At 49.9% G+C, this 15,794-nt stretch overlaps 1 protein-coding gene across 1 annotated transcript in view; it reads left to right on the top strand.

Annotated features, from left to right (window-relative positions):
• Nucleotides 1–15,794, top strand: part of MEGF6 (multiple EGF like domains 6) — a 65,396-nt gene that overhangs the window by 19,755 nt on the left and 29,847 nt on the right. The window contains exons 5-6 of the mRNA XM_088533731.1: nucleotides 8,790–8,912; nucleotides 15,535–15,657. Coding sequence (XP_088389857.1) covers nucleotides 8,790–8,912; nucleotides 15,535–15,657 — 246 coding nt within the window. The remainder of the gene's footprint in view (nucleotides 1–8,789; nucleotides 8,913–15,534; nucleotides 15,658–15,794) is intronic.

The following is a 15,794-nucleotide window of genomic DNA, read 5'->3' as shown; positions in this document are numbered from 1 at the left end:
AAGCAGAATATTTTCCAAGCAAAGAAAAATATTACAGTCTAAAAGTGGACCATCTGGGATCCCATGGTGTAACTGGTAATAAGAAGAATTTGATGCACATATGCGAAATGCAGTGAAATAATGCTGAACCTTGAAGCATTACCTGAGAGGATGAGACCACCCCCAGGGGCAGGGAGCCCGGGGCCGTTTGCACCATACGATCACTGACCCAACCATCCTGCGTCGTTAAACAGCAGAGAATGCTGATAAAAAGCACAGCCCAGTCCAGCTTGGTCAGAACAGCCTTTTCTGGAGATAGGACAGAAGCACAGCTTCCCATTTGGAGTGTGAGGGCTGTCTGGCTAGCAGGATCTGGAGGCTAACACCAAAATCTCACTTTACAGCTCCCAGAAAATGTCTTTTCAAACCACATTGGCTTTTCTTGGAAAAGACAGCATGGGGAGAAACAGGGGAAGGATATGAGTAAGGGAATGCCTCTCTAAATATTTAATTGTATATGGGTAGATTTGGGGTTTTCTTTGTGTGTGTATGTTGGTGGGGGGCATTGCCTTCTGAAATATTTGGGTATTGTACAGAGGACAAAAGAGAGAGGAAAAGAGGTTACACTCCAATTTCCTGGAAGCGCTTACCCAATTGCTTCAGGAATGTCGATCAAATTCTACCCTCAGATTCCTGTCCCTACAGATAGCAGCAGCCTCCTGTTCATCAGTGGGGTGCAGATTTGTTTCTGTTCTCGATCCTGCTGATATTCTTAAGATCTCTTCTTTCTTTGCTTGGTCTGTAGCCATTGACAACACCTTTTGGGCCATTTCTGAAACTCCTCCTCCCACCTCATCCGTAGGTTTTCCTTTAATTTTTGCCTCATTTATTGCATTTCAATCTAACGTGCTTCCTCTCATTTTCCAGGTGGTGTCAGTATTAGAGTATAATTCATGGAACAGCTCAAGAAATCAAGATGTATTTTGTGATTCTGATCATGACAAATGCTGTTTTTCCGGGAAGCTGCTCTGAGGATTCCCCAGTTAATGAAAGCTATGTGGGAAAGCTTTACGGCACTTCAGGTTCTTGCTGTCAAACCTGTGCACGCAGACCTGTGTGCTGCAGGCAGTTGTGCATTTTTTCTTTGCGTAATTTAATGTTCATGGGCCTCTGTTGCCCACTTTACATCCCCACAGCCTGTGCCAACCCCCCCTCTCCAAATGCCAACGTGTGTTTGGGGTTGGTGAGGGGGCTTGGGCAGCAGATGGGCTTTAGCTGTCTCTGTGTCTGCGTTCTCTTTGCGGTTTGGTTTGCATTTGTATGCCTAAATATAACAACACCTTAAAGTGGTTCCACTTTCTCTTTTATTTACAAGCAGAAATCAATGGGCTTATGGTATTTGCATTATTAGGGCTAGATAAGTTTTATGGGTACTGAATATCAAACTGTATTCTTCTGCTTAAGTACAGCTTTGTATTTGAACGTAAAGAATCTCCTATAAGTTTTCTTACAAAAGCGAGCCTCAAAAAATTCAGATGTTTTCCTCCAATTTGGAGGAAAACCTGATGCTTTTCTGCACACCTAGACTCACTTCCCTTGCCAAGGCTGTGTAGCTGTGTGTGGCATGTGGCCTTTACTTTGTCTTGGTAATGAGTTTTCCTCTGAGAGGCCAATTAAGGCATCCTCTCACATGGGTTTGCTCCTGCTTATTAGGCTACGAATCGCAGTTGTTAAATGAGCAGCGAGCCTCCAGGTCAGTGCCTTGTGTCAGCTGAGGTCAGCGACCTTATAAATAAGCTGGGGGGAAAAAGTGGGAAAATTGTGTTGATTCACTCGAGCTAATTGTGCTTTGTTGAACCAAATGATGGACTGTTGCGTATCTCTGTCTCAATGAGATACTAAAAATGTTCAGTCCTCTGTAAAGAATAACCCCTAATGATGGCTTTTTTGTATTTACAGTTATGATTTAAACAATGATGCTACTTGATTGGCTTTCTAACTCCTGTGGTTCACGTTAGCAAGGTTAATTTTTAAATTATTATTATATTTTTAAAGGCAGTTTTTTTTTTTTATGTGTAAGTTTATCACAACTCTTCTTGTTCCTGTTTCAGTCCTGAAAAGGTAAAATCCAGAGGCTTAAGCCTCTAAACGCATCTGCCCTGTGGTAGACAAAGTCCTCCTTGAGGTAACTTTTATTGCAGTGAGTTATGCAGCAGAGTGCTGGTCGTGATGTTCTTTTTCTCACCAGCCCAAGCAAATACAGGAATGCTCAGGATGAGCATCCCTATAGCGATGGATAATAGAGCACAACAGCTCTTGGCATACATGCCTTTATATTCAGCCCTGGCAAACACCTATGTAATCTCACAGCGCTGAGGTCTCCTCAAAGATTGGGAAGCTTTGAAGGAAGTTGTTCAGCTCCTGCACAACAGGAACGTAGGTTCTTTTCCATGAGAGTCATCTTTCTGCCTTTCCTTCAAATGCAGCAGCTTTGGCCATACAGTGGGGAAAAAAAAAATCATGGAACATCAGCCTGTTTGCTGAGCTCCCAAAAGGAAGTCTTGGAAAGCTGGCCAAGTGGAGAATTGTGTGCTATAGGTTTTAGAGTAAATAAATGTATTTTTCTGGAGCGGAGTAAGGGTGTTTGGTGAAAATCTTTATCTCTTCTCTTAATGGATTCTGCATGGGAGCTACCCAGCACCTTAAATTATGTATGTGGAAGTATTTTTGGACTGCATAACTGTTATCTCTTGCAGATGTTCATTCTTCCAGAACATTTACACAACCTAAAAGAAATAACTCACACTAATCTGACAGGTGTTTACACACATTCCAGCAGGGAAGGAGGGAGGCCAAACAAGCCCTTTGCTGCTTCATTTTTCGTTCTTCTTGGGGACAAGTAAACCTGTCCCAGTCAGATGGGTTCATCAGCTACTAGCTGACAGGGCTGGTTTTAAGGATGTTTTTTGGTTTTCTTCTCTTATTTATTTCTTCCCTTGCAGGAAGAAGGGAGCGCAGTGATGGGAGGGAGGAGGCGGCGAAGCAGCCTGAGGAGGGTGTGCAGAAAGAAGCATCTCAGCAGGGGGATCTTTTTAGGGATTTTCCTGAGTACTGGCAATAATACTAATAAATACAGTTTGTCTAATGTATCCAAAGTCAGGAAACTTGCCATCAGAAGCAGAAAGAGTATGAATTGAGAGGTTAGGTTAGCCCAGCAGGCAGTAGGTATGTGCAGCCTGAAGGGTGAGGAGGTCACTGGGGTGGCGCTGGTGGCCGAGGCTCCTTGGTTCTGGTCCTGCTCGTGCCCTGGGCTCTGCATGGCACCAGCCCTCTGCGTTTGCTCCACGTGAGCTGGTTCTGCAGCCTGGGCAGCCCCAGGGGCTGCCACTGCCCAGGGAAGGCAGCGCTTTGGTCCCTGGCGCGGGGCGTCGTGACGGCGGCCACGGCGGGGGCGGGATGGGACTCACTAATCCTAATGGGAGCATGAAAAGGGAGCGAGGCTCTCGCAGAGCGTCGGGAATGGGAGGCTGGTGCTGGGGTGGAGATTTTGCTTTCCAAGGGCTCCGTCCGCCCGGCGCTGCTGATGCACGAGGAGCAGCAGTGTCTGGGTCCCTCTCGTGGCTCCTGCGGAAAGTCCAGCCAGAGGCAAGGCCAGGCCGGGGGCTACAACCTGTCCCATGACCACAGCTAATTTTATTCATTTAAGGGAAATTAAGTGACGTAAATTAACCTATTAGGTCAGGGAAGAGGTTGCAACGTTGGGCCCAGACTGTGGGCCCTGGACCTCCCCTCTAGCGCGTCAGGAGTGCACAGATATCTCACATGGTGCCGAGGCGTGTGGTCTGCAGTCACTTTCTGTGGTCTCAGGAACCATGTGCAAAGACATTGCTCTGTCTCTGGAGACCCTGTTCTCTGATGACTCCCCTGTTGCTGCCTGGAGTCCACCAAAATAATTAATTTATTTCAAAAATGGAAAATTACTATGTCACTTCATGGTGTGTTTTCTGGGGATGCAGGAAAGGAGCAGTCTTTGCTCCAAAGCCAGATGCTGCAAAACGGAGCACTCGGTATCTGCGTTTCCTTCAGGCCTTTTCGCAAGATGTTATAAAGTCGCTTGACAATATCTGGTGAATATTCATGGTCCCTTAGCCCAAAGGCAGATGGAAAACTGGGGCTGGGAGGTGGTGTTATCAGTTTAAGTTGGTGGTTTCTTTCATCTGGCAGTATGTAACCTCCATAAATAAAACATCAGATGTTCTTGAATTCTGTTTTCTTTAAAATAGCTTGGTCATTCTCATAAAGGATAGCCACATCTGCTCTTACCAGCCTTTTCTTTGAGTCTTTCTTAGTGAAGTGTGCCAAAGGGAGTTCCTGAATGCCGGAGCGTTGTATCCACGTTGGGATAGGTGGGATACTACTACTTGCTTTCAGTCTCAGTCCTGACAATATTCTCTCTTCTGTTCACACCTTTTTCTTAAAAAGCAAACTTGTACATTTTTTTAGGAACAGAGATGCATTGAAACTATGTTTAAGTTGAAGTCTTGTACTAAATCTCATTTTGAATTCATTTGCATTTATACGGCACTTTAATGCACATACAAAGCTAAGACCAGCAAGGCACCTTTTTCAGGGAACAGGTTTCTTGGAGCTCTGCGACACGTCCTGTTCCTGACCTTGGAAATCAACTGTGGGTGAACCTGGCGGCACAGCGGTAGGCGACCCGTACTTGGTTTCAAGGGTCAGCAGGGAAACTGCAGAGGGGCGAAACGCTGAACGTGCTGCGGAGAGCCATGGTGCTTGTCTGCTCTGGTAACGAAATGAAAACATGAAGACAGACTAAGCATATGAAATCTGGCTTTCATTTTTGCAGGTTTTCGTTTGCTCATTAGTATTCTTGGGCAAATATATTTGCTCATAGTATTCTTGGAAAAATATATCCAGCGCAGGTGACAATATACATTTCCTGAGTGAGCTAAGCTCTTGGAGCATTCCGGACACAGAAGCTGAATCCGAGTAGCCTGAGGCATCCCAGACATTCCCCCTTTAAAGAGGAGGAGCCTTCCATTGACTCCTCCGCTGGGCAATCTGCAGAGGCCTTAAACTCATAACCCCCACAAATCTTTCAGATGTTGCCAATTTTGTATTCATGCAAGAACCACGTGTGAAAATAAGAGGTAATGCTGCAGCCATTTCTTTTATTTTTGGAAATAAACCCAGAGTAAGCAATCTTAAAGTAAATGGTCTTCCTGGCAAATATTCCCTGCAGTGCAAAGCAAGCTGATTCTGAAGTGTTGTTTCAAAAATAGGTATTTCTGAAGTGATTTTGGACCTAGTTTCAGGAACACAGAGGCCGTAGGCAAGCAGTGATCACGGCGCCCAGCCAGGTCTGAGTGCGACCTCCCCAGGAGACCCAGGCCCTTCTGCTGGCTTTGATTTTGGCACCCAATTCTCTGTTCTTTGTGGGGGAAGAAGAGAAGAGCATCTTTAGCTCTGGAATGGTATATGGCATATGCCTAAAATCTTTAATGTAGGCTAAGCACATTGAATGGGAGAAAGCCTGCGGCCGTTGCACCTCTGAAAAGCTAATGAATTGTTTCAAAGATGTATGACAACCTCTAGGGAGTAATATATAACCTTTTCCATCGACAACTCGGAGGGTCGGCGAGGCCCCGTTCTAGCACAGCTGCTCCCAGTTAGCTCCGAGCTTCAATGGATCCTGCCTTGATTTAGTGACCACCTTTCCCACTTTTTCTCCCTGGCACCTGGCTGGTGGTGACAGCTGATTCATAGCCCTTCAGCAGAGGCAGAATAAATGCCATTCCGCTGTGCTGGGGGGCGATTGCAACTTTATAGTATCCTTTGTCCACAGATCTGATGATTCTGGATGGCGAAAAGGCCCTTAATTTATGGTAGCAAAATAATTAACCTTGGCCTCTCTCCCCTTTTGAAACAAATATGGCTCATTAGTTTCTCAGAATCACTTTTTTTTTTTTGGTGATAGGAGGCAGTGAATGTGCCTGGACGTAGCGGTGCTGCTCCCGGCTGCGCTGTGGGACAGGGGCCGGGGCCGTGGGGTCGGGCCGGGAGGGCAAGTCCTGCACGTGGGCCCCATGCGCCCCATGCGCCCCATGCGCTGGCCTGGCTCCTGCACGTCTCCTTCCGCTGGGGCCTTTCCTGAAGTGTCCCAAGGAAAGGGCAGTGCTCCCCATGGAGCGCATGTCCCAAGGAAAGGGCAGTGCTCCCCGTGGAGCACGCGTCCCAGCCTGCTTTAGCTGAAGGCAGCATCTGGAAACAGCGTGAAGAAGGTCCCAGCAGCTGCCCTTCTTGTCCCAGTTGATGTTCTGAGATGCTCTAGCTGCCATGCAGGAGGCAATGAAGCTTGCGAGTGCTTCAGCATTTCCAACAAGCAGCATCTCTGTTGTACAGCCTGTATCCGACGAGAGGGATGCGCTGGTGTTTGGAGACCTTGGAGAAAGGATCCATGCCCAGCTCTCCCACAGGCTCCTGCATCCTTCCGGACAGAGGTCTCGCAGCACCTTAGTTCTGAAAATGTTTCCTCTTATTAATTTATCCCTGAGGATAATCCTTATTCTCTCCTTGCTGCAAGCTCTTCAGAGAGAGGCTCCTGGCGCCTCTGCTTGTGCACTGTGCCCCTTTGCTGCCAAGGACTGTGTTGCCAAGAGCCTGTCTGGTGCAGTGGCTTTCCCAGAAGTGATAATTAAATAAAGCAGCTTTGGGGGCCAACTTGCGATCGTGCTGGATAGCAGGACATGCTGCACCTCCAGGTACCAGTTAACCGCATGGAGTTCCCAGCAGCAACAACACATTATTAAGCCTTTAAAACAGCCATGTGGTAGACAGGCTGGGTTTGTGGTTCAGTGTGGAAACAGAGGCTCTATGTCAGGAGATTTTGAAATTTAATCTCAACTTTGCAGCAGTTCCAGTGATTCTGTGCCCTTTCAGCAGATGGAAGGTAATACAAAAAAATCCAGCTACTCAGAAAGCTGGAAGGGAGTGGAAAAATAACCTGTTGAACTTGAATGAAAGCAATAAATAGTTGCTGTTCTGGCAGAGCAGATGGAAAAGGTGATCAAAACCACATGGACAGCCCTGCTGGAGGTGAGGGCAAGAGAGGGCTGCCTTTGACTGGGTTGGATGGAGTCTCGGTGCACAGTCTCATTAGGTGTTTGAATGCTGGAGGAACTTGCTGCTAACCCTATGTTCCTTACCACCCTTATATCCCTGCTTTCGTTACTGTGCTTCCTTCCTGTGAGCTTCCTGAGATGCTGGCAAACCTTCTCTGTCCATCCACATGGTGGATCTTAGCTTATTTTCTCCTATCTTCTTTTATTATCACAGTTATTAAAACTCTGCACAAAATGCGCTACAGATTCTGTGCTCTGCACAGAGGTAAGCTGCGGGACTCAACAGCACTTGGAGGGTGCAGGGGTCGTTTCTGTCAGCCCTTCAGCTGATGATGCAGGAGCAGAACATAATGTGCTCCTTGCTGTGCTCCAGCAGCCTCAGCTCCCCTCCTGGTGCTCCTTGTGCAAGCTTGAGATTTCTTTTAAATCCCAAAGCAGATGATATTTATAATTTTTTTTTCTCATACTGGATGTTCACTTTCTGTAGGTGGGAATTTTTCTTGTGTTCGTTGTTGCATATGTTAGAGACAGCTTAGAAGGGCTCAGTCCCCACCAGGGCTGCTCCGTGTGTCGCCGTTGCTGCTGTGCGGAGCCGGGCTCTGCCCTGGCGCTCTCTGCTCAGATGGAGGTTGGAGGTTCATGGAGAATCGTGGAGATTCAGCCGCAGTAGCAGCAGAAACGTTCGGTGCACAGTATGGCCGAAGCACACGCTCCTGGCAAAGCCACAGCTCGTTATTCTCCCATCCAGACCAAACGCCTTAAAATAGCATTTGTCTCCATTTTTCTACTTTACTTTCAGAAGGAAATGTTTCTCTACACAGTAAAAAAAAAAAGTAGCTTCTTGAGTACAAATGCATTTTTAGAGTGCCTTGTTTAGAGCCAAATGTCAGGAATTTGACAGCAGCTGATAAATCTTTTCCAAACCTCCGCATGCGTTTCGCATGCCTCCTTGAAACCCCCGTTTCCAAGGCTGCTTTGGCTTTGCTGGGCTTTTTGGACTCCTCAGCGTAGCTGTCCGGTCTTCCAGCAAGGTGTGAGAATGCATCAGTAGGGAAAGCATCTCCAGGGCTTCCTAACAGCTTCCAGATGCACTTTGGGGAGGACGCGGCCTCGGGGCCAGGAGAGGGGGAAGTTAAGGGGGTTTGTTTGGGTCTCAGCAGACCCAGATGGCTTCACCCTCCCCGCGGTACCTTTCCTCGTGGCCGTGGGGCGCAGAGCGAGCCCCAGTTTAGGGAGCAGGGACAGTGATGGGAAGGCCAATGTGGAGCAGAAATGGTAACGGCTTGTTGATGTGTATAAGAAAATGGCTTTCCAAAAAGAGGTCATGCAGGTAATGAAATTTGGTCTTGCTTCTTATTTGCATGAACAAAATAGTCCTTACAGAGGGAAGCGTGGTTCAGTGTTGATGTATTTTTATGAATGCATGTGCCAGGGTTCACCAAGGCAGGACCCTTCCAGTAGTAATGGTTTAGGTGTGTGAATGAGTAAAATAGCACATTACTAATTTTGTACCATGTAACCTTCACTTTTTCCTCTATTGGCACTGAAACTTAACAGTAGGAAAAATAAGCTGTATTAAAAATAGTTACTCCTGTCTCATGACCTGTCCCGCGTTGGTGTGGGAGCGGAATCTCATCAATCCTTCCCGCTTCTTGCCTCTTCCAGATGTGGACGAATGCGAAGCCGGGAACGGCGGCTGCAAGTCGCAGTGCTGCAACACCGTGGGCAGCTTCTACTGCAGGTGTCCGGAGGGGCTGGCGCTGCAGGAGGATGGGAAGACGTGTGCAGGTAGGGCCAGCCGGGAGCAATCCCCATGGGAAGCATCTCCTCGTGCGGCGCCTTTCTTAGAGTTATCAAGCTTTATCTAAAAAAGCAGCTGAGGTTCTCCTGTGACATCATGCTCTTTTGGAAAGCTATTTTAGAAGCTGAGGGTGTTTACAAAGCTTCTTCCCATTTCCAGTAGAAAATAGAGAGCACACAGATCTTCTGTAGATCCTAGAATTCAGTTTGACGTATGCGTTTAATTAAGTTGCAGACTTCATTCTCTTGTTTTGCCCACCACCTTTTTTGCAGGTTTCTCCTGGCTGCTGGCAGGCAGAAATGGTGTTCTAAATTTCATCTAATTTCCAAGGGAATGTAAGGCCATTAGCACAAAGAAGCCGACTGCCTTTTCACTCTCATGTGCTCTCTTTTCTCCCTGTCAGACAAGATGATATCATCTGTCTCTTAATCACAGAACAAAGCTGCTGGTTGCTTCAAAATACATGGGATGTGATTTGTGTAGCGTTGGACCCAGTCTCATGTCATATGGACTTTTCTGCTGTTACAGCTTGGATTTATAGTAATGCACTGGAAGTCATGTTCTGTACAAGCGCTGCCTGCTTGAGCTGGCAGCAGCTCAGCGGCAGAAAAACGCAAAAGGCGATTTGCTTATCAGAGCCAAGAGCAAGAGAGATTTCCTGGAATATACTGCAGGTCCAGGATTTGCTGAAAAAGTTAGAGAAAGATGCCTTTGCTAGGTTTCTGCAGGATAGAAATGTGCTCCCAGTGCAGTTTACACTATTTGTTTAGTATTGTCATGCTTTTATAGCAGAGATTTCAGACATTTTCTGCACCGATTTGCTTAGTAGAAGTCCCAAAATAGACAAAATAATTAATAAAGATTACTGACACGCTGGGGAAGAGGAATTTGTGCGGGTAGTGGTTTGGACATTCAAGAATTCTGCAGAAAAATGTCCCTTTCTTGCCAGTTTGGTACATTTGTCATGTTTTGTTGAAAATAACTGAGAAGTATTTCTTGGCTCTATGCCGCTGTAGAGATGTGTGAAATAAACAGCTTCGCCCTTATCTCAGCCAAGCTGAAATATTTTCAATTTCCCCAGAATTCCCCTGCTGAGGGTTAGTTTCTCAGATTAGAAGGTTCAGGGGGTTGGTAGAAACAACTAACCTGCCTTTTTGCTGTGTGTTTTTGGAGTCCTTCATAATTAGTGGTGTCCCTGGCCCTGCCTCATCCCCAGGGCGCGTAAGCGAGGTTGCCATCGCCTTGCACGTTCCTTCTCCTTTCCTGCACATATAGGGTGCAATGAAGTGTGCCCAGTCCTGGGGTCCTCCTGGAAGTTCATACTCATGCTGCATGTGTGTGTTTCTCTGAAAAAATGTCCTGTTTTGGAGGTTGTATCACTCAAAAAAGGGGAAAAAACAGGCCCCAAATGAAATTAGACCCAAATTTACATTAGCACAAATCACTGCTGGCAAAATGCACTCATGTTTTCCTGGGTGTATAGCTGTACATACCAGCAAAGAAATAGGTGTTCATTATGCTCCTTGTGCTTTGTACTTACTGGGTATACTTTGCTGTGTCTGTCACTTTTTACTTTAATTTTTATTTTCACATCAAGCAAGAAACTATTACCACATATTCTGTATGCTAAGGCACAAGTGAAGAAGAGTTGATGGGATTGGATTTGTATTTTTACAGATGGGGGTTAAGGAAGGACACAGGAGGCACTGATTAATGTTTATGGTTTGTGAAATAGTTAGCTTTTCTCACCAGAAATCCCAAAGCAGCTGGAATAGAGCAGCCTGGGCTCCAGTGTGCCATGAAGTAGTCTCACTGCTTTGCTGGCTTCACGTTGGACACCAGGGTTTTGAGAGGAGAGATGGAATTTGGATCTTCTTCGAGTGTCCCGAGGTGATGAGTTGCAGTTCAAGGCCAGCCTTTTCTGGCTTCATCAGTGTAACTTGATTAATGATTCTTGTTTTGCCTTGGTGACATCAGTCTGGCCTCTTTGGAGACCTCTGCTTTGAAGTATCTGTTAAATAAAAAGCTACACAATAACATCCGCAGGATGCTTTGCACGAGGGGCAGAGAACTATCAGGATCCAGTGTTTGCTTTTAAGTTAGGGAATTTTTCAAAGAAAAGCTTAATCTCAACAACTTGAGGACTTCCCAACCCCCTGAGCTAGAAGAATGTTGGAGCTTTGGAAGACCTTGTTGCTGGTCCTCACCAGAGCCAGTTAAAGTTATGTTGATTCATTCACAGCAAAAATATGCAGAAAAGGAAATGCCCGTGTTCTTGAAACATCAAGAACAAGAAGCAAGAAAAAAGGGGTTTCTTTCATGCTCATTTTGCTAATGGTAGAGATCTTAAAATAAATGTAGATGTTCTCCCTCAAGACAGTGAGGAGCTGTAATGCTTCTCGAAACGTTTGGCTGGCCGGAGTCTGGGAAATGTGACAGCGGCAACCTGGGACGGTCACACGCGGGTCCCTTGTGCGCTGCAGGCCCTGCCCGTTGCTCCCTGCCCTCTGCCCGTTACTGGTGCTAGCGGGGCTGGAGCGGGTGTGTACGAGCTCACACACGTATGTACATATGTGTGTAGGTATGTGTGCACAACGGCGGGCCAGCAGCAGCCCGGCAGCCTGCAGAACAAGGTTTAACTTAATCTTATCTGGGAAAGCAGTAGCAGTGCTTGGCTCTCCAGTCCGTTTTCACTCCTGAGCTAAAGGGATTGTATTTAGAAAGAAAATCCTGCACTGGGTTTATTCAGTCCTGGGCTGCTTTGCTAGAGCTGCCAGGAAAGGGGCCAAGCAGCCCTTTGGATGTGCCCATCTGGGACCTGCCTAACTCGCTTGAGCCTGGCCCGCAGTCCCTGCACGGTACCAGCTTTCACCTTTATTTGCTTGGCTGGAATATGAGCTGGTGATCTAGAGTTTCAAGTAACTATGTTTTATACAATACTGATTTTCGTATGATTTGCCTTTATCAATAATATATAGCTGGTCTAGGTGCTCATAGAGTGTCATTGCTTTACTGAATATAGGACCATCATGCTTGCATCCAAGAGCCTCGCCAATATTTGTGATTTTAATTCTATCTTCACAAGAAGAGCTGGCTGTGGTACAGTGGTTCATGTACATTATATGTTTAGGTGTTTTTTAACGAGAAAAAAAGAACAGCTTTTCCTTTTTTCTAACATTTGAGGTATGGCAAATGCTAGAGTGTGCAAGTTCTGTTGGGGCAAAGTCCTTTTGAGTTACCTTGCCATGATGCTGCATCAGCAGAAAACTGCAGCAAGGGAATGGTAGGATGAGCGGAAGCGGTTCAGGAAACGTTAGGAAGTTGCTCATGGTGTTTGGAACAATCTGCTCATGGGACCCATGACTGCAGTCCACCTTCTTCTGGAATATGCTTAAGCAATAGCCTCGAATTGTTATTTTTTTTCCTGGATTCAGCTTCTCTTGGTGTTTCAAAATGCTTCATGGAGTGCTATTCATTACAATAGAAACCACAAGTTTTCGTTTGGAAATTTACTGCAGCCAAATAATACTTGAGCAGCATCTCGAAGCGAGCAGGCACCGCTCCTTGGCACCCGTCCCCACCTCGACCCTGAACCACGGTGCTGCAAACCCTTCCCTAGGGCCAGCTGCGCTTTGGGGCAGGCTCTCCTGGCTCCGGCCTTAATAAAAACAGTGAAGTAGAATCCCGGACTGCAGTGCGGAGCTTGGTAACACCTTTCCTTTCTCTGGCGTGTTCCGAGTGGCCCTTCCTGATTTGAGTTTGATTTTGCCGATTAATGCTTTTCTAAGAAACCCCTCCGCGTTATTCCCTTCCCTGGTGAGCGCTCGGCTGCTTCAGGGGCTGCGCTGGTGCCGAGGGGCAGCGCGGAGGAGCCCTGCGCCCTCGGGGAGCCGTGCGGGGTCCCCGGTGCGTCCTGCCGCGTCCCCGGTGCGTCCTGCCGGGTCCCCCGTGCGTCCTGCCCGGTCCCCGGTGCGTCCAGCCGGGTCCCCCGTGCGTCCTGCCCGGTCCCCGGTGCGTCCTGCCGGGTCCCCGGTGCGTCCTGCCCGGTCCCCGGTGCGTCCTGCCGCGCCGGCTCGGGAGGGCTGGCGACAGGGACAGCCCCGGAGGCCGCCGGCGCCTCCCGTGGCCCCGGGGCAGCCGCTGCCGGACGCGGTGCCCACCGGCAGCGCGGGGCCGGGGCGAGCGCAGCCTCCCCTGCCCGGCGGGGGCTCGGGGCTGGGGGCCGCGCTCGGCTTCCTTGGGGCCCTCGGGGGGATTTTGCTCCCCGGGGCTGAGTCGCGGCTCGGGCAACATCCCCGGCTGCGGGGCTCGTTTAACCGTCCCCTTTCTCCTTCCCGGGGGCGGGCGCGGCGGCGGCTGGGGCTCTCCTGGGCTTGGCCGGTACCTGCGGGGGGTGGGCGGCTCCTGGGCCCGGCTCGGCCCGGCCCGGCCCGGCCCGCCCGCGCCTCCCCTCCGCGGGGCTCCCGCCGCCTCCCGCCCGCGCATCCCGTCCCGTCCCGTCCCGTCCCCTCCGCGGCGCTGCGCGGCTCCTGCCGCGTCCCCCGCGTCGCAGCCGCGTCCATGGCCCCGGGGCAGAGGCGCCTCTGGCTGCTCCTCTGCTGCTGCTGCAGCTTCTTGGGCGGCCTCCCGGGCGCCGCCGGCAGCTACTACCGCTACGCGTGGAGGAGCTGCCCGCCGTGCTACGCGGGGCTGCGCGGCGCCCTGCGCACAGGTACGTTCCCGTCGGGGCCGCGCACCGTGCGGCTGCGCCTAGCGCGGTGCGGAGGCAGCCCCTGGGCAAGGGGCGCTCGAGGAGCGGCTGCACGCGCTGTGTTAGACTGTGCTGGGCGCTGTGTTAGACTGTGCTGAGCGCTGTGTTGGACTGTGCTGGGCGCTGTGTTAGACTGTGCTGAGCGCTGTGTTAGGCTGTGCTGAGCGCTGTGTTGGACTGTGCTGAGCGCTGTGTTGGACTGTGCTGAGCGCTGTGTTAGACTGTGCTGAGCGCTGTGTTAGGCTGTGCTGGGCGCTGTGTTAGACTGTGCTGAGCGCTGTGTTAGACTGTGCTGGGCGCTGTGTTAGACTGTGCTGAGCGCTGTGTTAGGCTGTGCTGAGCGCTGTGTTGGACTGTGCTGAGCGCTGTGTTAGACTGTGCTGGGCGCTGTGTTAGACTGTGCTGGGCGCTGTGTTAGGCTGTGCTGAGCGCTGTGTTAGACTGTGCTGAGCGCTGTGTTGGACTGTGCTGAGCGTTGTGTTAGACTGTGCTGAGCTGCTGCTTTTCACGGGTCTCGCCTTGGTCCAGGGCGATCGATGAAAGGTGATACCCTTCTATGATGAGGAAAAAACCTGACTAGAGAGTTTGCCCGAGTAGCACGAGCAGTGCGTAGTGGAGCCTCGGGAGGCAGAGAGCTCTGCGCTGTCGGTGCCGCTCGGCGCGAAGGGAAATCCTCTGGCAGGAGGCTGGAACCGGGAGCAAGGAGCGCGCGGCCAGCGACCGGCACAGAGCGGGGAACCGCGTCCTGCAGACTCCGACCGCCGCTCTGCGCCGAGACGCTCGGAGTCGCTAGTGTCCGTTGGAAGCAAGTGCTCGACACCTGCGTCTCCAGCCTCTTGCTGCCTTGGCCGAGCGGAGCGGCCCACCGGGAGGTGGAGGCGACGGCCGTCCCGCGCTCGGCGGTGGGGAAGGTCCAGGAGCTGCTGCTGCGGCAGCACAGCCTTTATGGACTGCTCTCCGTGTCGCTAGGACGTGAGCAGCCGCTCTCTGCGTCTGCTAAGAGGGGACGCAGGTTAAAGCACGGGAAGAAGAAAGCTCAGAACCAGGTACCAGGAGGAAAGAGATCCACTGTCCTGCTTCCTGCTGGGAGGGAGCAGAGCACCTGGGTCTCCCTTGGCAGCAGCAGGTTGCTTTTAATGGATGCCTATGGCACTTGCATTTTCTGCTGTACTGGGTAAGGCACTGCACTGAAATAGTAAATACATTTTTGCCATTTTTCAGTATCTTTTACTGAACGTTTTTACGTGCATGGGCTCGTGTGTGTGATGGTAGATGGGCAGCTGTGCGTCAGCTGTAGTTGCTGTGAGTACACACGCTCCTGCTTCTTCCTTGTTGGTGTTGAGCTGACTTACAAGGCAGTAAAGCTTGAGGTTGTCTGAAAATACAGGAAATGGTGGGGGGCAGCATATAAAGTCCACGTTCCACCAGAGACTTTGGATGTTTGTGAGTGACACAGATCTCGAGATGCAGAAAATCCTCACAAATAAAGACCACCCCAGCAGTCCCTCACAAAGGTGATGCTAGTGTATCTGTGAAATGTGTCAGGCCTTTGGAAAGGGGTGAAGCTTTTTTGTTATTTCTAGACCATCTGTTTGTCTCCAGCTCAGCTCACATCTGATGTGGCCGTGCTCGCCATTAGCTCTCCCAGTTTCTCCAAGTCGCAGCGTGGCAGCAAGTGAGGAGCAGACAGGCTGCCTGGCCTGTCATAATAGCTTAAGTGATTAAATGTGATGAGATGGTAGGCTCCTTCCTGCTGCATTCATCCTCAAACCCAGAGCTGTCCAGAGGAGGGTGAATGATGCTGGCTTTGGATGCTGTCATGCCCATTTCTGCCTTGCCCTCTCCCCTTTCTTTTGCAGATATTGATGAGTGCCAAATTCACAACGGGGGCTGCCAGCACCGGTGCGTGAACACCCTTGGTTCCTATTACTGTGAGTGCAAGCCGGGCTTCCGCCTGCACACCGATGGCAGGACCTGCATTCGTAAGTCGAAGCTCTCGCCTTCCTGGGAATCTGTGATCCTTCCCAGCCCTTCTCATACCTGCCCCTGCATGGCACGGTGCCCAGATCGGCTCCCTTTGGCCTACCTGCCCACGTCCCCCCCATAGGGAAGCAGAGGT

Source organism: Tinamus guttatus, unplaced genomic scaffold (assembly GCF_059628265.1).
Source record: "Tinamus guttatus ecotype Peru unplaced genomic scaffold, ASM5962826v1 Tinamus_guttatus_pri_ptg000515l, whole genome shotgun sequence".
NCBI lineage: Eukaryota > Metazoa > Chordata > Aves > Tinamiformes > Tinamidae > Tinamus > Tinamus guttatus.
Note: the sequence above shows the minus strand (reverse complement) of the source record. Positions and strands in the feature narration are given on the sequence as shown.